At 40.9% G+C, this 23,762-nt stretch overlaps 1 protein-coding gene across 3 annotated transcripts in view; it reads right to left on the bottom strand.

The window, feature by feature from the left end:
- Positions 1-21,803, bottom strand: part of FRMD4A (FERM domain containing 4A) — a 640,139-nt gene extending 618,336 nt beyond the window's left edge. The window contains exons 1-2 of one of the 3 annotated variants that reach the window (XM_060292533.2): positions 5,486-5,811; positions 4,930-5,054 (exon numbers count right to left, since the gene is read on the bottom strand). In XM_060292533.2, the coding sequence (XP_060148516.1) occupies positions 4,930-4,974 (45 nt within the window). In that variant the 5' untranslated portion in view covers positions 4,975-5,054; positions 5,486-5,811. Of the gene's footprint in view, positions 1-4,800; positions 4,828-4,929; positions 5,055-5,485; positions 5,812-21,781 lie in introns of those variants that run through there. The other 2 variants (XM_060292572.2, XM_060292551.2) reach the window with 2 other exon arrangements.
- Positions 21,804-23,762: the final 1,959 nt, after the last annotated feature.

Below are 23,762 nucleotides of genomic sequence, written 5' to 3'. Positions count from 1 at the left end.
CCATCATGGAAACCTGGGTAATATCTCAATTTCACCTTGGGCAAGTCATTTAACTTCTCTGAGTCTCAGCTTCATTATATAAAAGAAAGAGTGCCTGTCCCACTCGGCTTGCAGTGGACATCTGGAAAGACAACAGATGCAAAAGCACTTTGAAAAAACATAAGGATTATTATTCTTAACTCAAGAGCAAGATTCCTCAAGACAGAACTGAATTTTATTCTATGCCCTTTGCCAATGGGGATCTGGAGAAAAATCTGTGGTCTTATCAGAAATTCTGAATAGAGATCTGTCACTTGTCGAATTTAGATGAAAATTGGGTTATAGTAATAGAACGAGAACCTTGGTCACACCCCAGCCTGCCCTTCTGACCATGTAACCCTGTGTTACCTACAGCCACTCTATCTAAACCAGATGACTTTTCCATCTCGCAAACACAATCTAGACTTTGTTGTAATTCAATCACTCTCCTCACCTCAAATCTGCTCTCTTAACACATCCATTCCTCAACATATTGCCTAGCTTTGCCAGTTCCTCCATTCTAACAATCAGTGCACACCAGGACTTCTGAACTCAGCACACCCCAGGGCTCGCCTGGTGATGGTATGCACTGTATTATTACAGTTCTTCTGTGATTCTCTGAAGCTGTCCTGTGAATTCCTAACATAGTCTCCATGTGTCTCTATCTTGTTTCTCCAATTAGACTGTAAGTCCACTAAAGCCAGTGACCCCCTTATATTCTTCTTGTACAGAGTAGATACTCAGCAAATATTTGTTGGATAATTAAAAAGGAAAGTGTCCAAATGAGGAAAGTGGCTGATGATAGAAGAATCTATAATGAAATGAAATGAAATGAGAGAGATAAAGTTACAGGACAGCAGGTTATCAACTGGAATCTATTCAAAACAGATCAAGGAGTGACTCTATTAGAGAAAATCCCAGAAATATGGAACCAATTTTTCTTGGAATGGAAAGAACCTTCAGGATAGTCTAATTCACACCCTTCATTCACTGTGAATAACTACCTACTAATTTCTCTGACTTATGAGTTAGCGTATTTACATATTAATTTTCCTATTGTAAAACATGACTCTTGGCAATTTCCTAGAAACAGAGTCCAAAGAATGGGACCTTGAAAACATGGCAAGTCTCTTATGGATATAAAGATACTTCATCTGGCTAGAGTCAAACCACATGTCTTGAGCCATACTTGTGGTATCAATTTTTGATTTTACATTTCTGCATGGAAAAGAATAACGATAACCAAGAAGACAGGGTTACCCACCTAGAAACATGGAAAATGCAGAAGGGCTCTGAGGTAAGGCCCCCCCTGAGGGCCTGATCCAAAGTGTTAGAAGATCCTAGTAGCCAAGTTCTCAAGCTGTGATATAGTATCAGAGGCTTGAGAGTCTGAGGACCCCACTTTTGAGACTTTGCACCATCAAATTCTGATGTGTGACCACTGACAGTTTCCCTAATTCTGATTATCAATTTTTTTGTCTTAAAAATAGGATTGTTGAAGGGATTAAGTGAGATAATGTATATAAAGAAATTTTGTTTGTAGATAAGCATAATGTGCATTATTACCTAGCCAGCTAACTTACATTTAAAACCATTTTAATCAGCGTCTGAGCTTTCAGAATCTAAGAGGCAAAATGTCATAATACCACCTCGGTATGCCCTTGGTTACGAACCTCTATCCTGTCACTAAGAAATAATCAACGAATCCCTGGCTCTAGTACTTTCCAGTCCTTGCAGTGTCCTCCAAACTCACATGACTTCAGAAAATGACAGACAGCCAAGAGCTCCCTGCTCTACCATTAGTCACGTCAGGCTGAAGGCTCCCAACAGTGTGGTGAACACAGCATTATCTTTTCTTGCTTCCCAAGGCTTCTGCAAAGATGGGCTTTTCCACACCATGGGAGGCTGTCTCCACCACCGGCACTCATCCTCTCCGAGACCACACTTCTTTGGTTGTTTGAGGGGTTCCATGTTACATGGATGCTCAGAGCCCCCATGGCAGCTCCCCACTGAAAGCATCAGTGAAATCCCCCCACCATAAAGAGTCAGAGCATGCTCACAACCCAGGACCCCTCCCAGATGCCCCAAACCAGCACCAGGCTGCAAAGGCACCTTAGGTATTTCTCAAAAGACACCTGCTCTTGTTCAATAGTACAAATGAAGCTCCTGTGGGGTAGGACTCTTGATAGCAGAGTGGGAATGAACCCTAATGATCACCCATTCCAGCAAATACGATGAAACATACTTGCCTTGGCGTAAAAGCCTCATGGATGGAAACACATTTCCAAAAGCACCACCGTTCATGTGCTAAGGATGCAAATAAGACACAATGCCGAATACAGCCTTAGGAGCTCTGTTCTAGGTATCATCCCTAGAGGTCTCAAATCATGCTTAACAGAGCTGAAGAGGACTCTAGTGATGAGTATGACCCCCTCAGTTAGCAAATGGCTAAGGAACAGAGGATGTGACATACCCAGGATCCCCCAGTGAGTGGCAGAGCTAGGAACAGAACACAGGGCTCTCCAACTCTGGACTCTGCTGCCATTTCCACAACCAAGTAAACATCTTCTGCCCTGAACCATTTAGAGTCTACACTGAATATAACCTCTGGCTGTCTCCTTATTCAAAAGCAAGGGACATGGCTGTATCCCCCTGCCTGGCCTTCCCTGCAGCCCAATGACTCCATGGCACAGAACCAGAATTGCAGTCAGGCACCCTGATACTGACCTTCCTCCAAACTGGGTATTTTTTCGGGCTCGCGCTCTTGGTCTTACACCATGCTGCTTCCCTCAGTCAGTGAGCGCTCCATAAATACTGAGAACTGATTGGCTGATTGATTAGCTAATAAATAATGAGATTTACAGCTTCCTTCCTGAACTCACAGCCAAAGCAACTCTGTTAAATGGCCTCTTTTCCTCCTTTCTTTCCTCCTGGACTTGCTTATAAATTTTGAGACTCATCATGTAGTTGGTCAGGGACGCAATTACTTTAAGTTTCACCCTTTAAAAATGAAAAAAGCAATGAAGTCCGTAGCAGAAAATTCCCGCAAACCACATGTGAACCAGAAAACAGGCATTGACCCCAATTACACACAATGCTCCAGGGTTCTCTAATCTAATGGTCCATCACAGTGTCAAGAGCTATTTCCCCCTGCTTCCGAGCAAGACGTGCACACAATCCTTTAATCCGGGCAGGAGGTGAGCGCTGGGGAGAGATCTGAGGGCAGAGGCTGCTGACAAACAGAGGATAAAGTCTGGGCTGCAGAGACCTCCAGGGTGGCAACCATAATACTTGGGAGCCCCAGGAACAGTAGAACCTGGGTGTGTATGTGGCCGGAGCAGCTGGACCAGGATGTTGAGCTGCTTGGGCACCGAGGATGTAGCCTTAGGGATCCCAGTAAAACAGACACAAGTCCAAGTGCTCAGAAGCACGGGGGAGAATCCAGAGCAGAAACCTGGAGGCAAGCAGGCCACTTTTCAAGAACATGTTTCTTCTCTGCCTTAGCGTAACGCAGGATTTATTTCTGTATTATTAAACAGTATTAGATAATACACACGTGCATACCTGCATGTGAGTGTACACATCTCTATTTTTTTTCACACATAACCCAGACTCCCAGTTTCCTGGGAGTCCCCTGGTCCTCACAGTTATTGCCACTTCCGTGCCTGCTACAGTCACCAATACTCCTACCATCCACTTATGTGGCCACAGGCAGACAATGGAGGCTAAAGCATTACCAGACAACGAATTCATGAGGGACGGAAGATGTATAAAGGGTAATTTCCCCAGAAAACAAATTTCATTCTTTCCCATCCTTCTCTCCCAGTGACATCGGAAGTCAGCAGAGACCTGTGAGATCTCAATCATTTCAAATACCTCTGTGGCCGAAACCACACCCGGGGTAACACAGAACCAAGGTATCTGTCTCTTAGCTTGACCTGGCTCACCATGCAGGAGACAGGATCCCAGCTGGCTTCTCTTCCCAGCGAACTTAATAAACTCCCGAGGTCTCAAAAAGCAGCATCTCCCCTTCTTAGTGGGAAAACAGAGATCAACAGACACAGCAGGAGTACTTATGATTTGTGTGTAAGATCTCCTGGGTCACTGTGACACCCATTCACACAACAAGCTGCCTCCGCCAGCATCTCTGAGGGCATGTGGGCTACTCGGTGGGGATGAGGGTGTAGCAACAGGACAGCAAAAGCAAACCCTGAACCTAGGGTCAAGCAAAAGGTCGACTGGGTTCAAACAAGGTGATGCCACTGACCTTGTCTGCTTAAATATACTAAGAGAGGAGGCCTTCTTAACATGAGGGAAACCACAGAGCAGCTCAAAGTAGGTCAGTGATCCACACGAGGCCTGCCAGGGTCTCCCCAGCAATGGTGGTTGGGAGATAAGCGTTCTCCAGCTCTGCAGCCCAAGTGCCACAAAAGGCCACAGCCAACCCCCTGGGCTGCTTCTGCGGGGAAATCTAAGCAGACACACGGGTACCCAGAAAGAAGAGCCTATTCCATCACCCTGCGGGCAAAAAAATTCCACAGTTGCCACAGAAGATGTAAACAAACATGATTACCCCGATTTAGATACAAAGAGGCGCGGGTGGGGCAGGGGGGAAGGATGCAGAGAGCCGGGGGGAGGCGTTGGTGGGAATCTATTTCCAGGGGCTCTCAGCACCTGTTTGCCAGCACATCTCTCAAAATAGCATTAAGCAACAAGTTTCTAAAACGGCGAATCTAACGCTTCTTTTCCCTGGGAATGCTTTGTCATGGCTGAGACTCTTACCCCAGAAATCATCTCAGAAGAGCATGTGGGATAAAGCAGAGCGAGTCTGAACGCGCCTGCAGCCACTGAAGCAGCAGCAGCAGCAGACCACGGTGTGCGGGGTGTGGGCTCCACCTCGCAAGCACTCACCATCAGCAGGCTGAGCGCGGAGTCTGGCACCAGCTGCACTGCCATGGTCTCCGATTCCCACGCACAAGCCTCCTGCACAGTCAGTCCGCCTGGGCCCTGGGTGACTGCAGAGCGTCCACAGGAACCTGCAGCAAAACGGCCAGAAATCCAGACTCAGGGTGCAAAGGGATCGGGATGCGGAGCGGCCGCATCTCACAGGGGCTGGCAGGGGAGGTCAGGGGGATGTTGGCAAGAAGGGGTGGGAATGGTGCTTAGGGAGAGAGAAATAAAAAAGGAAAAAGAGGAAGCTGCAGGTTATTTAAAGGTGAGCCCTGCCTAGCTTCCTTAAGCTGTACAAGCACAGAAGCCCCACGAAACACAAACATAAAAGCTTAGAACACAGGATGCTTAACTGATACCTTAGCCTAGGCAGCAACTCTTCTTTTAACTGACAATTAAAACAAATCATTTCCTATTGGAGATAAATCAATCAGCCCGAATAACACCCCACCCACGCCCCGCGTTCTCTGCCTCTCTCAGCAATTCTGCTGCATAAACACGCTGGATATCAACCTACCGCTCGCAATCTGGTCAGTATCTTCTTTCCTGCAGAAAGGTGTGTTCCTCTTGCAAAATCAAGTATCTGGGAGCAAGAGAGTGGAGCCTGGCCACGAGCATCAGGCAGTCACTGGAGATCCGCAGATGCCCTCATCATTACCGAGCAGGAACTCAGTTATGAACTGACCCCTTCCACCATCCCCAAATCTACTTTTCCTCCCTAAGTAAAAGGGCAAGCCGAGTTCCCCGTGGGGCTAACATACTTCCAAGGACCATGTAATTACACTGCCTGTTCTGTGAGCATTCTGATCTCCCTGCCTGCACCACATGTACACGGCAGACAGACACCCTCTACCTCTCTCTCCCTCCCTCCCTCCCGCCCTGCTCCCTCCCTTCCCTTCCCTCCCATCTCTCCACCAGGCTGCCTGTTAGGAATTTTGAAGGAGACTCTCTAGCTTAGGGAGGCATGGGAGGCTAATTTGTAGCAAGGGACACTGCTTAAGACAAGCAAAAAAGGAAATTAGCTTTGAAAATCATATCATGCAGCATTTTCCTGGGAAGATGTCAAAGGAAAAAAAAAAAAGGAAGTCTGCCCAGTCTTGTTATATAACGAGTGGCTCCAAAGGCTTCCCAGAGTCAAAGATTTAAGAAAATTAAAGCATCTTTTTTTATGAGCACTGCCAAGCTTATATCTTATTATGGAGTCCACTTTTTCAACTAAAAATAGCAATTACTAATACTTCTGGTAACAGTTTCTCATGTCCTTTTCTGATTTCTCCCTTTACTCACCTGCTGTAATGACTCCATAAACTCCTCAGAATTAACTACACAGTATGAAGTATAGGAACATGGAAAACAATTTTCTAAATAAAAACTGGGGGTAAGAAATTAATAACTTTTAAAAGTTCCTACGGATGGGTATAGCTGTTACCCCTATATAATTTATACTTTTAAAAGCAATTTATTTGATCATCACAGTGCTTGGCATAAAGTAAGTGCTCAAAAATATTGAGTGAATGAAAAGTTTCTTCTCTCATTGTTTATCCTATGGTGGCCCAATGGGTCAAAACTCCCTTCCATGTTGTTGGATTGGACTTTAATGCCCTTGACCTCAGGAACTTCTGAGAATCACTCCCCACTGTCAGGTGCTTGGAAATTCACAGCATGATCTGAGTCACGTGAGTGTGGCTTTGCACCAAGCTGTCAGAACATTCTAGATTTGCTGGTGGGTTTCATAAAAAAATTCAAAATTAACCATAATAATAGTAATGATTTAAGGAACGTATCTACAGGGTTATCTTAACCTCGCGGATAGGTTGCTAAGTGTATTCAACTGATCTTTGCTGAGTGCCTACTGTGTGCTGTGTTCTATGATAGGCTTTGTAGAAGGTGCAAAACTCAGTCATAATCTCTCCCCTCAAGGCGCTTTTTATCTGGCAGATGTGATGATACCCAAGAATCATTTATGGTACAAGACATTATGTGATAAATGCTATAACGTGACCTAAAAACCGTTCAGGCAGCACAGAGCAGAGAGAGTTTACTTTCAGCTTTAAGAATGTCTTCGTTTTTGAGCTGGAATTTAAGGAATAAACAGAACCTCTTTTTTATGACTCCTCGTTTATGATTCCACATGGACTAAGTATTTGGAAAATACAGAAAGCATAATGAAAAAGTGAATATCGGTGCTGTTGCAACTGGAGGATGTGGGCAGAGGGAGGGTGTACCCCGAACAGGGCCCAGCCCAAGAAGCTCCGGATGTCGAGAAGCCTAAAACACACTGAGGTGAGAGACTCCATGTCAGCTACCAATGCTGGACCTTGGCACACCTGCCTTCCTCTCTCTGTACTTTGTTTGCAAAGCCTCACCCTGAATCTTTGCCCCAGAAGAAAGAATCTAGAGAACAGAGCCTGTAGCAGATCGCACACATGAAGACATCATTGGGAGGTGTCATCTCAGAGCAGCAAGAGTGAAGGAGATGGGAGGGGATGAGAGTGGGTACCAGGTGGTACCTACGCAGCTGGTCACAGTATAGATGCTCGGTGGTGAGGAAGGGTGTCCAGACAGGCAAGGAACTTTATTCCCTGGGATAGGACATCAAAGAGAGGAAGTGGGGGGGGGTCACCTGCCTGCTCCTGCCCATCAGCTGACTCTGGTTGGCCAAAGGGACTCCACAGGTCATGAGCTCCCTTACATTTCAGAGTTACCCGACCAGCTCCTCCAGGTAGCTGTGAACAGAAGGGCATGGCATCTGAGCCCAGAAACAGAGGGACACCCTCAGCCTTTGTGGGTCAGTCAGATGGGACACGGGCACTGGAACTGCTGAAGGTCCTTCCTCAGTGCATGTGATGGAAGCTGGCCCACAGCCTGGCCCACACCCTGAAGGAGGCTGGGATGGCCGGCAGTGCTAGAAGGAGGGAAGGGACAGTGACAGCAGCTGGGCTCCCCACTGAGCACACAGCTAAATCCCGGAGGCCATGGCTGGACCAAGCAAGGCTGGGAGGTACATAAACTGAGTGTGGTGGAAGTGTGTGTGTTTACAAAACTTTCAATGTCAAAAGTTATATCCTCCATGCAATATTTCCTAATTTTTCCATTTGGGCATTCAAATTTGCTTTGTCTGTACAACTTTTAAGATACTGTTTTTTATGACAGTCATTCACTTTCTTTTATTATCCTCCTACTAGGAGGATATCCTACTAGGATAACCAGATGTCAGAACTAGGTACCATTCCTCTCTGTGAAATCCTATAGCTCTGACCATCAAGCTCAGAGCAGTAGGTGCTCAATAATATTCAACTGGGCACCAATGGAAGATGCTGACATGTTAAATACAAGAAGAAAGGGCCAAAGACAACACCCGGGAAGGGCTGGGGAGAATGTGGGGAGTTTGTGAGGAAAACTAGCAGTCTGACAGAGGAGGAGGGAGAGAATCCCAGAAGTCCAGTGACAATGGTCCCTCAACAAAGATGCCCAGAGCTCTTAGTAGCGCTATAGACCTAGAAATCAAAGTGGAAGGATTGTGGGGCAATCTGTAAGGAAGAGGAGTCAATTAGTGTAAAACAGACACTTAACAAACAAACAGACAAACAAACAAATAGTGAGATATGAGCTATCTAGGTCTTTTCAAAACCTTATCCAAGAGCAATCAAGATCACAGAACTAGGACGTGTGGAGAACAGTAATCCTGTCCTCTAAGTAACTAAGTCCCATCCTTGGCTAATGTTACATACCACGAAAGCTACATAATTCCTTTCCGTGTAGCTCCTCCTAAAAGCTCCTCAGTTGAAGGACAGTTCAATGTCACACCAATGAAAAGCTGTTGCGAAAAAAATAGCCAATAACAACCTCTTCTGTATTTAGTATGAAACTGCTGGGTAGACTCTGATGTTTGGGTCACTCACTGCTGCCTGTAAAAATTGCCCCATGTGAGAAATTTCTCTTGGAATTTAGTACAAGGAGAATGTCTGTGCCTCCTGAGTCAGCCTGTGTGACCCATGGCTTTAGCCTCAGAATCCCTGCTGTGCCATTTTACTCTTGGAAATCAGAAAGCTATCCTGTCATTTGCTCTGTGACCCCAGTGGGTAGCAGGAGACTGAGGTGAAAATCAAATCAAATATTATTATACCTTAGGTTAAGCAGCACATAGTAGGCATTCAGTAAGTGTTAGCTCCTCTTACGACTCCTTTACATTCGGATAATGAAAATAATGGGACTAATCACAGTTGGCACATTTGGCTGCCAGAATATGCAAAGCCTCATTTTACTTTCAATTAGAGCAGATATTATCATAGTTGACATTATCACTTCCTTGGTTTTTCTCAGCCTTGTTTTTCCTTTTAATTCATAATGTATTACTCTTATTTAGTAGGCTTTTCTTTGTCAGTAAGCCATCTGAAATTCTTTTTTGGAATCAATCATTCTTTCATGTATAAAATGCTCTCAAATAAATTTGGCACATGGTGGAATATTTTGCAGCTACTAAAAGGGCAATTATGAAAACTATTTAGAAATAGGAAAACTGTCTGTCTGAGATATAATGTTTATATGACCATAAAATAATACATATAGTCTAACTGAACCATGTAAATAGTTGTATTTTAAGAGGATATGAATGAACTTCTGCTTTCAGCCAAGATGGAGTAACAGGCAACAAGTTTACCGTCCCACCTACAACAAACAAAAAAACGGACAATCTATATGAACCAATACTTTTCAAGATACTGGGCGCAGGACAACAAAGGACAATGATCTACAATACACCTTCTAATTGTCCCAAATTATTGAATTAAGAGTGTTTCCAGGCCACAGAACAGAGAAGGGATCCCAAGTGGCATCAAGCAGATTCCCCAAATTTAGGAGACGAAGCTGAGAGTCAGGGGACACCAGGATGGATAGAGTTCACAGGGCAGAGTACCGGAGATGAGAAAGGTACAGAGAGAGAGAAGTTCAGAGATCTATAGAAGGGTCCCTTTGAGTATTCAGTTGAACACTGACCACTGAGAGGAAACTATCAGAAACTGGGGAAGGAACCACCTAAAAGGATTAGAAAGATTGGTGACCAGTGCTCACACAGGGCCAGGAATAGTACCTGTTCACACATCCAGCCAGGAAAGCCTCATAATTCATGGTGCATTAGGTAGGACACTCAGAAAGTTCTTGCCTCAGTAGTGACGAATAATTGGCTATAGATTGATCACTCCCCTGAGTCTGCCTAGCAAATCGGAACAGCAAGACATGAAAGCAGCAAACTACTTCCAAGTAAGTTAACTGTGTTCCAAAACAAAGCTAAAGAGCATTTATAGAAATACAAAAATATTCAGCACCCAAAAAGGTAAAATTTACCATGTCTGGCATCTAATAAAAGTTACCAGGTATGGAAAGAAGCAGTAAAATAGGACCATTTAATAACAGACAAATCAATCAAAATCATCCAGAACTAACACAGGTGTTAGAGTTAGCAGAAAAGAACATGAAAAGAGTTATTATAATTTTATTAAATATGATCAAAAAGTTAAGCAGAGACATGGAAGATATAAAAAAGAACCAATTTGCACTTTCAGAGATTAAAAACTATTCTAATTGAAAGGCAGAAATTTAAAAAAATTTTTAAACAAAACAGAATGAGTATCTGTGCGTTGTGGGGTACCTTCAAGCAGCCTAATGTGCGTGTAATTTGTATCCCTGAAGAAAGGGAGACACAGAAAATATATTTGAAGAAATAACAGCCAGAACTTCCCCATATTACATGCTGAACAAACCCTAAGCATAAGAAGCAAGAAGAAAACTACACCAAGGCACATCATAATCCAATTGCACAATATCAGTGATAAGGAAACTATTTTGAAAGCTACCAGAGGGAAACAATCATATATTACACACAGAAGAACAAATGTAAAGGTAACATTAGATTTCTTATCAGAAATACTGATAACATAAGCGAGAAGACAGTGGAGCAACATCCTTTAAAAAATTTAAAGGAAAAACCATCATTCAATGATTCTTTAATCCAACAAAAGTAACTTAAAAAAACAAAAGCAAAATATAGACTTTTTCTGAAATACAAAGTAAATAAAAGGCAAACAGATTGGAAAGAAAGAAGTAAAACTACCCACCCCCCCCAAAAAAAATTCAGGCCCAGATGGCTTCACTGATTATAGCAAATATTTAAGGAAGAAACAATTCTACATAAATTCTTTGAGAACATGGAAGAGGAGGAAATATTTCTGAACTCATTTTATAAGGCCTGCATTACCTTGATATCAAAATCAGACAAAGACAATATAAGAAAGGAAAACTAAAAATTAATTATCCCTCATGAACAAGGATGCAAACTAAACAAAATTATAGAAAATAGAACTTAACAATATATTAAAAAGATAGTACATTATGACCAGCCAAGGCTTATCCCAAGAATACAAAGTTGATTTAACATTCTGAAAACAACCAGTATAATTCATCATAATAAAAAACTAAAAAAGAAAAACCATAAAATCAGCTCAACAGATGTATAAAAAAGCAATTGACAAAATTCAAAATCTATTCCTGATTTTTTTAAAAATTCAGGAATAGAAGGGAACTTTCTCAACCTGACATAAAGCATCTACAACAAATTACAGCTATTATCATATTTAGTGAGAATGACCAAATGCTTTCCCCCTAAGATCAAAAACAGGGCAGGGTTGTCTACTCTCTGGACTTCTCTTCAACATCAAACTAGAGATACCAGACAGCGCAATAAGATCAGAAAAGGAAGGAAAACATCTTCCATTTGGAAAAGAAAAAATAAAATGATCTTTAGTCACAAACAACTTGATCTCTCATGTAGAAAATCCTATGGAATTTACACACACACACACACACACACACACTAAACCTACTAGAATTAATAAGCTAGTTTAGCAAAGTTGAAGGATACAAGATATATTCAAAAATCAATTGTATTTCTAACACCAACTATGAACAATAGGAAATTTAAATTAAAAATAGAATTTATAATTGCATCAGACAACATGACATACTTAGGGATAAATCTGACAAAGATGTGAAATGTCTTTACACTGAAAACTATAAAACATTGCTGAAAGTAATTAAAGACAATAAATGGAGAGATATACTGGCCTCATGGATCGGAAAATTTAATGTATAGTGACAGAAAGCAGATCACTAGTTGCCTGGGGAATAGGGATGGGGTGGGAAGGAGTGGATGCCTAACAAGGGGTAGGCAGGAGGGAGGGATTACCATGGGGCAGGAGGAACTTTGGGGGGTGATGAGTATGTCATTATCTTCATTAGGGTGGTGGCTTCATGGATGTAGAAATGTGTCAGAACTTTTCAAACTGTGTACTTCAAATATCTGCAGGAGGTTACTGCATGTTAATTTTACCTCAATAAAGTTGTTTTTTAAGGAATGTGATGATATGATAATTACCCCCAGAATTAAGTTAGTTGTTAGAATGGTATGATTGGTTTTTTTCCTGTTTAAAACTTTTCGAATTGTCCTTACGTTATATTTTCAATACGTAAAATAATGATGTTTTTAGAAATCATTTAATACCTAAATAAGAAGGAAGGCACAGACTGAGGAGCTAGTAGGATCAAGAGAAGACAATGCTGTTTGTTTGTGGCTATGGAAAGCAGAAGAGCCCCGGCTGTGTCTTAAGGCACATAAAAAGAAGCCAGCAAGACGAAAAGACAAAGGGTGCTATAAATGCCAAAGGAATCAAGGGAGAATGGATCCCAGACAGAGGGGTTACTTTTCACCGGAAAGAGGGCTGCGTCTTCCCATGAGATGAAGAGAAAGGTGGAAATGCACAGAAATGTCAAGAAAATGTGAAGGAAGAGTGGAAACAGATATTTTAATCTGCCAAGGAGAGCTTGAAGCACCTTCACTCCATGGTCTTGATCTCAGTAGACAGTCCTCATGTTTCTGCTTCACCAGGATAAAATGCCCTGGGAGACGCTGGTCCCTGGATGGTTCACACGTCCTCTCTCCCCACCCCGCCCCCCCATGCCAGGCCCCTCACTCAGAGCTGTTGCCTAACATGAATGCACAGGGTTCCAGAGTGGATGACCACCCACTACAAGGCCTACATGAGGGCATGCTTCTCTTGGACACTCTCTGTAATGTTTTTCAGAGACCCCGGCCCAGAACCTACCCTGTCCTGCTGTAGCCCAGATCCAGGCTCAAACACCAGGTCTCTACCTGCTCCTCTGAAGCACAACTGCGTATGGTAGCCCCACCTCTGGCCTCCCTGGGCCATCCAGGGGGGTTACAAATGCCTCTCACCAGCAAACACAGTCCTTCTTAGCTCTCAACCAGAGCAAGGAGCCCAGTGGCATCCGATACTGTGCCAAGATGTACGCACAGCCTTCATCTGCCACATCCTTGCTGGGCTGGCTGGATCCACGTGGCTGGCTCTGCCTTTGTCCTCTGCCCAGCATTCCAGTTCCACAAGAGACTCCAACTCTGTCCCCAACCCTAGGTCATGTATCTTCCATGCAGCACAGAGGCCTGGGTCAACTCCCCCAGCCCCACCTACTCCAGGACTCCCCTCCCCAAGGGTCCACAGAATGAAGGTGCCGACAGTCTTGGTGTTTTTGCCACCCCAGTTCCAAAATGCAATGAGCAATACTGCTTAAGGAAGACAAAGCATAGGAAATGGGCAAATCAATACATTTCTTGTAACACCCAAATACCTCCCATTAATGCATTGCTATATGTAGATGTTCACGTTAATTCTTTAATGCTGATTTTTTAAAACGTTACACAAATTACATCCCAAGTTCTTTCATCTAGTCTCAACTACCTTTCTTGATAACATCTCTCACCTTTAACCACAGGTAAACATTCTGTGATATGTGGATCATGATCAAAATTTTGTCTTTTGCTATTTCTCCCTATAATCCTTATCTGATAATTATTTTTCTAATTCCCCACCTTAAGCTCATAATAAACAGCCTTGCATCGGATTATTAAACTACAGGTTACTTCACTATTCTCAAGTGCTGAACAGTTATTTGGTTTCTAGTTATTGCTGTAACTATCCCAGGTAATACCACTATAATTCACCTTTGTACAGATAACATTTGTTTTCCTTCAGATTATTTTCATACAAAAGCTTTCATACAAAAGGTGCCTAAAATATTGCCCTGTTGAAGAACTGAATCAATTTATAGTGTCATCTCTACTGCACGCAGCACCTTCAGGATTCATCAGCACTTCCTCTGATGTTGACTTATTTAATAGGTGTGTAATTTACTCTGGAACTAGTTTAATTTCTATTTACCTTCTTATAAATGAGGTTAAGAAGTTTTTCTTTTGTGTGACTTATTTGCTTACACAATATCTGTAAATAGATGTAGACATATATGCTTGTCTGTGGGAGATTTGGTGGTAGTCTTAGAGATTTTATAAGCTCTTTATATATTTTATCTATTGAATTTCTATCTGCTGCATAAATATATTTGTAAGACATCAGAAGCCCTAAAGAACATTTAACAACACTGCCCATGTGACACCTGGACTTCCTGCAAGAACTTAAAAATATTTTCTTTATTTTGCTGCTATTTTATCTTTGTTTTATTTTAATTGTACGGATGTTTGAATTTTATTTTAAAACCTTTGCCCATTTTTTCTTCATAACTTCTCTGATCATCTAAAATGGTTTCTGTCTTTGCTTAAATAAACTCTTTGCATATGACTTAATTTCCTATTTTAATTCTTTCAGGTGAATTTGCTTTTTGCCACATTGAAATCAAATTATTCTAGAAGCATGTATAAAATAATTATGCTCTGTATAATTCTATTATACTCACTTGCCATAGATTATCTTTTCATACATACTAAAAAATATTTATGCAAGCCCTATTTTATTTCAACGGTCTATATTTTTCCTTCTAATCCAGGGCTACACTGGCTCAGTTGTTTTTTAAACAGTCTATTCCACAATTATTAGTTCTTCATTAACACTTTCATATTTTTGTCTGTCTTTCCAAGTGGACTACAGAACCAATTATTTTGAATTCTTTAACAAAACACCAGTGACATCACTGGTATTTCAACTGAAGTTGTCTTAAAACTACAAATTAAACAGAAAATAATTGTCGCTTCCATTCGATCTTCTTATCCAGAAAAAGGACATATTTCTCTATGTATTCAGTCCTTCTTTTCACCATGAAAATTTTGTAGATTTTTTGATATGTGTTAAATACCGTCATACAAGTGTAATATAATCCAATTTTGTGGCTATCATAAATTGGAAGCCTTTTCTTATTATATTTTTTAGCTGGATAATAAAGGCATTTGAGTATAGGACTTATTCGTGTGATCCTATCTTTTGACCAGCAGTTTTTCTCCACTGTTCTATTATCTCTAATAGCTTTGCTTGATTACTTTAGCTCTTGTAGGTATATAATCATAGTTTTCTAATGGACTTCCTTTTTTAAATTTTTAAATTTTTTTTATTATTTTTTATTTTTTTGCGGTACACGGGCCTCTCACTGCTGTGGCCTCTCCTGTTGTGGAGCACAGGCTCCAGACGTGCAGGCTCAGCGGCCATAGCTCATGGGCCCAGCCGCTCCACGGCACGTGGGATCCTCCCGGACTGGGGCACGAACCCGTGTCCCCTGCATCGGCAGGCGGACTCTCAACCACTGCACCACCAGGGAAGCCCTGGACTTCCTTTTAAAGCTCATTTCTTTTTTGCACGTTATTATGTGGACAAGAAAATAGAAACCTCTATAAAATAGTCACTGTGAGAGCCACTCCATCCTGCCTACTGCCAATGCAGAGAAGAAACTCACATCCACCTTTAACTGTCAGCAAAACTTGCTGACTCTACCTTCAAAACCCCTCAGAATCCCACTCCTTCCTACCATTTCCACTCCTCCGCATCAGCAACCCGGCTCTCTCAGGGGCATTATTGCAATGGCCTCCTTAGCACAATCCAAAAGAGAAGCTAGAATAATTTCTGCGCACTTAGGTCAGATATTGTCATATTTCTTCTCAAAAATCTTCCAAAGTGCTGAAAGTTCCCTGCAAAGCCCCAAATGATCTACCTCCTCTCTCTCTGCAACTTAATGAGGAACTCTTTCCAGCTACGGAGACTCCACTATTGCTTGAACATGTCAGATATGTTCCTGCCTCAGAGCCTTTGCACCTGCTACTGGGGATGCCTGGAAAGTTCTTCCCCGGGTATGGGGATAGCTCTTCCTGTTACCTCCTCCAGGAGTTTGCTCAAGTGCTAGATTCTCAGTGATGTCTCTCCTGACTCCCCTGTTTTAAATTACATCCTCTTCCCCTGGGCTTCCTAAGCCTTCCCTGCTTTATTTTTTTCCACTGCACTTTTCACCATGTGACATTGCAAACATGTATTTATTTCTCATCTCCCTACCTATCTCCCTCCCATACACCCCTAAACTAAAATGTAAGCTGTAGAGAGCAAGCCTGTTTTGCTCTTTACTGTATCCTGAGCATTAGAAAGTAGGTGCTCAGTACATAATTGTATTGAATTGTACTGTAGTGGATGAAATTGTTTTGTAGCAGGTTGAGGGTGAATAACTCTGAATATATGTAAATTCAGCATGATTTTTACCTATGATATTAAGTAGAACTTCTTATCATGTTAAAGAACAATATTTTGTTCCTTCTTTTCATAGGTTTGAGAACTGGTGCTCAATTTTATTAAACATCTCACCAGGCAGGTGTAATTTTATATACTGTGTCATCCTACAGAGTGTTAATGTATTTCACTAAACATGTCTCCCTTAAATGGTCAAATAAAATTAATCTCCAGGGATATTCCTAAAAGTACTGGAAATATTGCTCAACTGGGCATTTTGCCTTCTCATGGATACAGACCAATAGCTGATCCACTAGACAGCAAAAAAGAGGAAATTCTAATGATTTGGCCAGCAAGAAACTAAGCAAGATGAAGTGAAAATGCTTCACTGACATATTTCAAATTGACCCCTGTGAATATGTCTTCTTTGTTTGTGTATATAATATTGATTAATGACTGTGTCTGGGTTAGTTGACGGGAGTTCCAGTTATCAACAACTACTTTTATGCAGACAATGTTTCATAGTCATATTACATAGCCCACGAGTTGTAATTTCTTTTAATCTCCTTAATGACCTAACTCATTCACCAACGTCTAGCTGTTTCCCTAATCTTTACTGTTTCCTACAAATAAAAGGCCCACAGGTAAGAAGAAGTAAAAGATAGGTTTTAATTCTAACATATCTACCTGTGATACCAGCACAGAGAAGTATTCAAACATTTTAATGAATAAATTACAATTAACCTTTGTCTTTTGATAGTAAAAAGTCTGGTGTTTACTACAGCAGAGGATTCAGAATACTTAAAAGCAATTTTGTGTTTTATTCATACTTGCAAATATTTAATCATCAAATGAAATTTTAACTTTATCAGAAATCTAACTGTTTGGTCAATTATAGGTAGTTTTGATTCATTCCATATCCATGCAATCTCTCACTGCCCAAAATTAACATTATGGGTGTAATTTCTTCCAGTTAAAAGCTATGTCCTAACAGGTGGCACATGAAGAAATTTCTTCATCATCTCTTAAATATGCAGTGGGAATCTGCCTATTAAAAGAGTGTTCTACCTGACAGACACTACACCTCAGCCAGGTGATCAAGGTCAATGTCAACAGTGATGAGCTATGCTGACAGTATGTACCCTTGACACGCTGTGATGAGAGTGGTAGATTATTTCTACTTACATCTTTCTCCCCAGAACCCCTAACTCCAGTCTACCCATGAGAAAAGCACCAAACAAACCCTAATTGAGGGACATTTACAAGATACTGAACCAGTGTGCCTTAAAAATGTTCAAGTCATCAAAAATAAGAAAAGTCTAAAAAATCTGTCAGAGCCAAGGGGACCCTAAGGAGACATGGCAACTAAGTAAAATGTGCTATCCTGGACGGGAGCCTAAAACAGAAAAGGGACATTTGGTAAAAACTAAGAAAATCTGAATGACGTATGGACTTTATCTTATTATTGATATGATAATTATATATCAATATTGATTCATTAATTTTGGCAAATGTACCACATATATACATTATAAGACATTAATAATAGAATAAACTGTGTGTGGACTATAAAAGAGAATTCTCTGTGCTATCTTCTCAATTTTTCTACAAATATAACTCTGGTCTAAAATTTTTTTAAGTTTATTTAAAAAAATAGAACTGTGAACATGGCTGAAACTTGGCCAAAAATATTAATTATTATGTGATTTATTTTCATAATTGATGATGGAAAAAAGTTCCAAAGCTATATGTGAAAATTCAAGATAAGTGATAATATGGATTCAGGTATACTCTTCCTATAATTTTATGATGATGTCAAAGTAATTTTGGCTTGAATTAGCTAGATGATTGTCTTAATATTCCCTGATGCTTATATTTGTGAAAGTAGCCTATCTTTACAAAAATCCAAACAAAGAAGGTAGCAACACTGCTTCTAATTGACAAATGGAATGTTAGATAAAGAACAGATATGGATAGATCCCACTTTGTAAAAGTTGAGTGCTATGATAAAAATTTTTTCAAAACTAATAATCTCTTTGTAAAGTATACTACCAGTGGATTCTTCAAATCTTGATTTTTGTGCACTATATTTGTTTAAAGGAATGCATACTTCTACAAACAGCAAACTGTGCTATCCAGTTGTGTCAAACCAAAGATCACCCTAGAACACAGGCGTCAGCCAGCCAAGCAACGACCACAAAGATCAGAGAGTTTCAGCCCTAACTGTACAACTGAAATCAGAGCATCAGGCAGAAGGAAAAATTCCTGCAACTGGACAATAAATGATCAATTCATTGTCATCCCATAGGAACTAACAGGATTGGGCCCTATCAGGTCAACAAGTTGAAGACATACAACTCACAACTTGAAAGTCATCATTCTTTACTCCTCACCCTGAGCTACTGTCAAGATGGAAAAGTCAAGCAAAGAGCTGGGAGCAAAGAAAATTTGGGGTTTATAAATTCAGCATTGCTGTGAAGTTGAGTAGACAAACCCCTGCATGATGTACCTTTCAGGGTTGACTTCCAACTTTTCCCTCACAGGAGACTGGAGACCAAACACTCCCTAGCGTTGTGTTTTAATACGAGAGAGAGAGCAAGGGGGTTTGGGAATGAATCTCAGGAATTATTTCCAAAGGTGCAGCTTCTATGACCATGAGCAAATCCACCACTAACACGCTATTTTTAAAAATGGTTTTATACTTCAAATATTTACTAATGTAAAAAAGAGAACAATATTAGCATTTCATAGGAATGTACTAAGTATTTCTAATCACCTTCTCAGGAAGAAGTCTACTTAAGAATACTAAAGATATTAAAGGATAAAGTAGTTAAATTCACCATATGCAATGTAGGAAAGTTTTCCATTCCAGAGTATTTTTAAAAACAAAATTATACAAGTCATGTAATATAGAAACCAGAAGGAAATTAACCTAAAAATATAAATAATGTAGGAGAGAAAATGCAATGTCTCTGCTAAATATTATTACACTATCTTATGAAATAGCTGACATTAACTACTTTATTTCCATGTTTATCACTTGTTCTTTCATCACATTAATTCCTGTCTTAGTAATGATTTCTCCCAGGGCTGCATATGGGCAGGGCCAGCATTAACATGTAATTTAAATATTGTTTCTACTTTAGAATGAAACCAGATGCTGGCAGCCAGCACCTCATTCTTTCTCTTCGTTGCTAACAGGAGGGACCTAGGAGCCCCTGAGCTGGGCCCAACACAAGAACAAAAGACAGTTCAGGCTAGAATGAGAAAGCCATAGAGATATGTTCATTCCTTACTTTTGCTAGAATAAGAGCTAAAAAAGAATTAATTACACAATGTACAGAGGTAAGCCTCCCTCCCCTTCTGAGGTTTCCCAAATGGAAACAGAAATACAACCTAATTAGTCCCTGAAAAAAAATGCCTAGAATGTTCAACATAAAATAATTAATACCAAATGCCCAAAAAGTCAATAAGTAGATGGTAATTTCAGACTCCTCCAGCCACATATTGTGAAATGGTCTCAACCATGCAGTTATGTTAAATATTAATGCTCCTATGCACCACGTGTTCACACAGAATGAGAGAATATATATATAAACGTTTGGGAAGTCTACCTTAATTACTAGAGTTTTGTCCATTTCATCTGTAGCTGCTGCTGGGACTAGGTGTTGATTATGTGGCTGGAATGTGATTAAGACAAAGACTAATTATACGTAACATCTATCCGCCTCTCTCATTTTACATCAAAGTGACCAGGCAGGTCTCCTGATGTCCCAGTTATCTGCTCATTAGGGCCCTATAATGCCATTCCCAGGCTGGCACAATTTCTAAAAGAGTTTTGTAAGGAAGATTAGCCCTTCTTTTAGAACCTGCAAAAGGGCAGCACTGCCAAGTCCCCAAAATCCATTGCGAGGAGTTCATTTACATACTGGGTCACAGGACTGCTTCTTCCCAGGAGCACTAGGGCCCCTCTGCGTGGGAAGAGAACCTAAGAGCTCTGGGCAAAGGCATTTGCCAGTCAGGTGGTGTACTGGCTCTCTGCCCAGGACAAATCCCTTGTTACGACCTTGAATGGAAGGCAGGCATCAGTACTGCTGAGTCATCAATCTTGGCCGGTAGTGTGGAAACTCAGGCAGCATCCTTTTTGCTGCTGCACAACCAGTGCTGTACTTCAGACTCCTTCCTATCCAAACCTAACTCCTTAACACAAGTATAAAAAGAAACACTGGCCTGAAGGTCTACAGCCTGAAGGACCAGAACAAGTGATGGCCTGGTAGACTTTGGGCAATGAGCTTATCAGAAATGTAATATAATTGATGTTTCCTTTCTGATTCACCCCTTTTTGTTGGCATGGATTCCTATAGAGACAGGGAAATTCTAGGGGCATATACAGTGGGCAGGAGGTGAAAGTCATTGGAGTATCTGTAAAGCGGTTGGGACCAATGAGATGAAATGAAATCAATCTGGGATGCTGTTAACTTTCCCGGGTCCTTAGGTAGTCAGTGCATTGACATCTTATTGAATAAAATGGGGACAAGACTAAGAGGCGGGGCAGCAAGAGTGCACTCAGACAGAATTCAAAAAGGTTCTAAAAGGAAGGAGCAGGGACCTGGAACAAGAGGGAGGCATTAGAGCAAACTCCAACTCAACAAGTCAGACTGCCTGCTGACACCTCTACTTCTGGACTCAGAGGCTCAAAATACATAGTGAGAGTCCATAGAAATCCACCTGGAAGGCCAGCTTTCAAATGTCAGGGGATGTGTTCCTAGCGAGTTCGAATTCCATTAGTGATTTTGTAGACAGAGCCAATCCTAAGCAAAGTCTGCTTGAGTCTGTGTCCCCAGTGCTCTAGTGACTCTCTGGTCCTGGGACTCCATTGTTCTCCAAGTCCCCACGCAGGCTTAAGGACCATCAGCTTCAGGACCCCTGAACACCTCTTTCCATGGGAATCCCTCACTCCTCCCTCAAGCTCCCTCCTTCACCACTGTGTTTATATCCTCTTGGAGCACATTTCCTGTTTTACCACATATCATGCCTAGGGAGCCCACCAACCTATATATCCTTTGGCAGAACCAAGTCTTCAGCCCCTTTATGTTCTTCTGCAGGTCCCTGAAGATGGTGATGCTCAATAAAAGTTTGCAAAATTTATTTAAATCATGAAAATATGGCCAACATATCATACAAACGAATTGTCTCTAATAGAATTCCAATCTGTGTGACACCTGAGTATAGTAAAGAAAAACTTTTTGTACCTAGAAGTCTTTTCTTGTGGGACTCATCAGCTTCTGCAGACATGCGTAAACTTGTAAGCATTCTTTGAAGGGTACTTGAGGGACGTAAACCACCAAGGAACTGAAATCACTCTTTGCTCCCTGGAACATAAAATATAAACAATAAAGAATTTTCTCTTTTACACTGAAATTTGACATTTTATGATTCATAATCGTAAATCACAGTGCAGTATTCTTTGTCTTCTCCCAACAGTAACTTGAATTTTCAGTAATTCATAAAAATTTTCATCTTCCAGACTACCAAAATTATTACTAATTGTTTATTTTTAGATAGTTAACTTTTTTAGACAATAAGCCCTTGTAGATCAACTTTGTCTACCATTATTTTTGTAAGAGATCTTTATTGGAGTATAATTGCTTCACAATACCGTGTTAGTTTCTGTTGCACAACAAAGTGAATCAGCCATATGCATACACACGTCCCCATAACCCCTCCCTCTTGAGTCTCCCTCCAAACTTCGCTATCCCACCCTTCTAGGTCATTGCAAAGCACTGAGCTTATCTCCCTGTGATATGCTGCTGCTTCCCACCAGCCAACTATTTTACATTCGGTAGTGTATATATGTCGATGCTACTCTCACTTCGCCCCAGCTTTGCCCTCCCAACCCATGTCATCAAGTCCATTCTCTATGTCTACCTCTTTGTTCCTGCCCTGAAACTAGGTTCATCAGTACCTCTTTTTTTTTTTTGATTCCATATATATGCATTAGCATATGGTATTTGTTTTTCTCTTTCTGACTTACTTCAGTCTGCATGACAGACTCTAAGTCCAACCACCTCACTACAAATAACTCAATCTCGTTTCTTTTCATGGCTGAGTAGTATTCCATTGTATCTACATACCACATCTTTTGTATCCATCTGTCTGTCAATGGGCATTTAGGTTGTTTCCATGGCCTGGCTATTGTAAATAGTGATGCAATGAACATTGTGGTGTATGTCTCTTTTTGATTTATGGTTTTCTCAGGGTATATCCCAGGAGTGGGACTGCTGGGTCATATGGTAGTTTATTTTTATTTTTATTTTTTATTTATTTTTAGTTTTTTAAGGAACCTCCATACTGTTTTCCATAGTGGTTGTATCAATTTACATTCCCACCAACAGTGTAGGAGGGTTCCGTTTTCATCACACCCTTTCCAGCATTTATTGTTTCTAGCTTTTTTGATGATGGCCATTCTGACTGGTATGAGGTGATACCTCATCATAGTTTTGATTTGCATTTCTCTAATCATTAGTGATGTTGAGCATCTTTTCATGTGCCTGTTGGCCATCTGTATGTCTTCCTTGGTGAAATGTCTGTTTAGGTCTTCTGCCCATTTTTTAACTGGATTGTTTGTTTTTTTGATATTGAGTACCATGAGCTTTTTGTATATTTTGGAGATTAATCCTTTGTCCGTTGTTTCATTTGCAAATATTTTCTCCCATTCTGAGGGCTGTCTTTTTGTCTTGTTTATGGTTTCCTTTGCTGTGCAAAAGCTTTTAAGTTTAATTAAGTCCCATTTGTTTATTTTTGCTCTTATTTCCATTTCTCTAGGAGGTGGGTCAAAAAAGATCTTGCTGTGGTTTATGTCAAAGAGTGTTTTTCCTCTAAAAGTTTTATAGTGTCTGGTCTTACATTTAAGTCTTTAATCCATTTGGAGTTTACTTTTGTGTATGGTGTTAGGGAGTGCTCTAATTTCATTCTTTTATATGTAGCTGTTCAGTTTCCCCAGCACCACTTATTGAAGAGGCTGTCTCTTCTCCATTGTATGTTCTTGCCTCCTCTGTCATAAATTAGCTGCCCATATGTGCGTGGGTTTACCTCTGGGCATTCTATCCTGTACCATTGATCTATATTTCTGTTTTTGTGCCAGTACCATATTGTCTTGATTACTGTAGCTTTTTGGTATAGTTTGAAGTCAGGGAGCCTAATTCCTCCAACTCCGCTTTTCTTTCTCCAGAT

The sequence above is a fragment of the Globicephala melas genome, chromosome 2, assembly GCF_963455315.2.
Source record: "Globicephala melas chromosome 2, mGloMel1.2, whole genome shotgun sequence".
Lineage (NCBI taxonomy): Eukaryota > Metazoa > Chordata > Mammalia > Artiodactyla > Delphinidae > Globicephala > Globicephala melas.
Note: the sequence above shows the minus strand (reverse complement) of the source record. Positions and strands in the feature narration are given on the sequence as shown.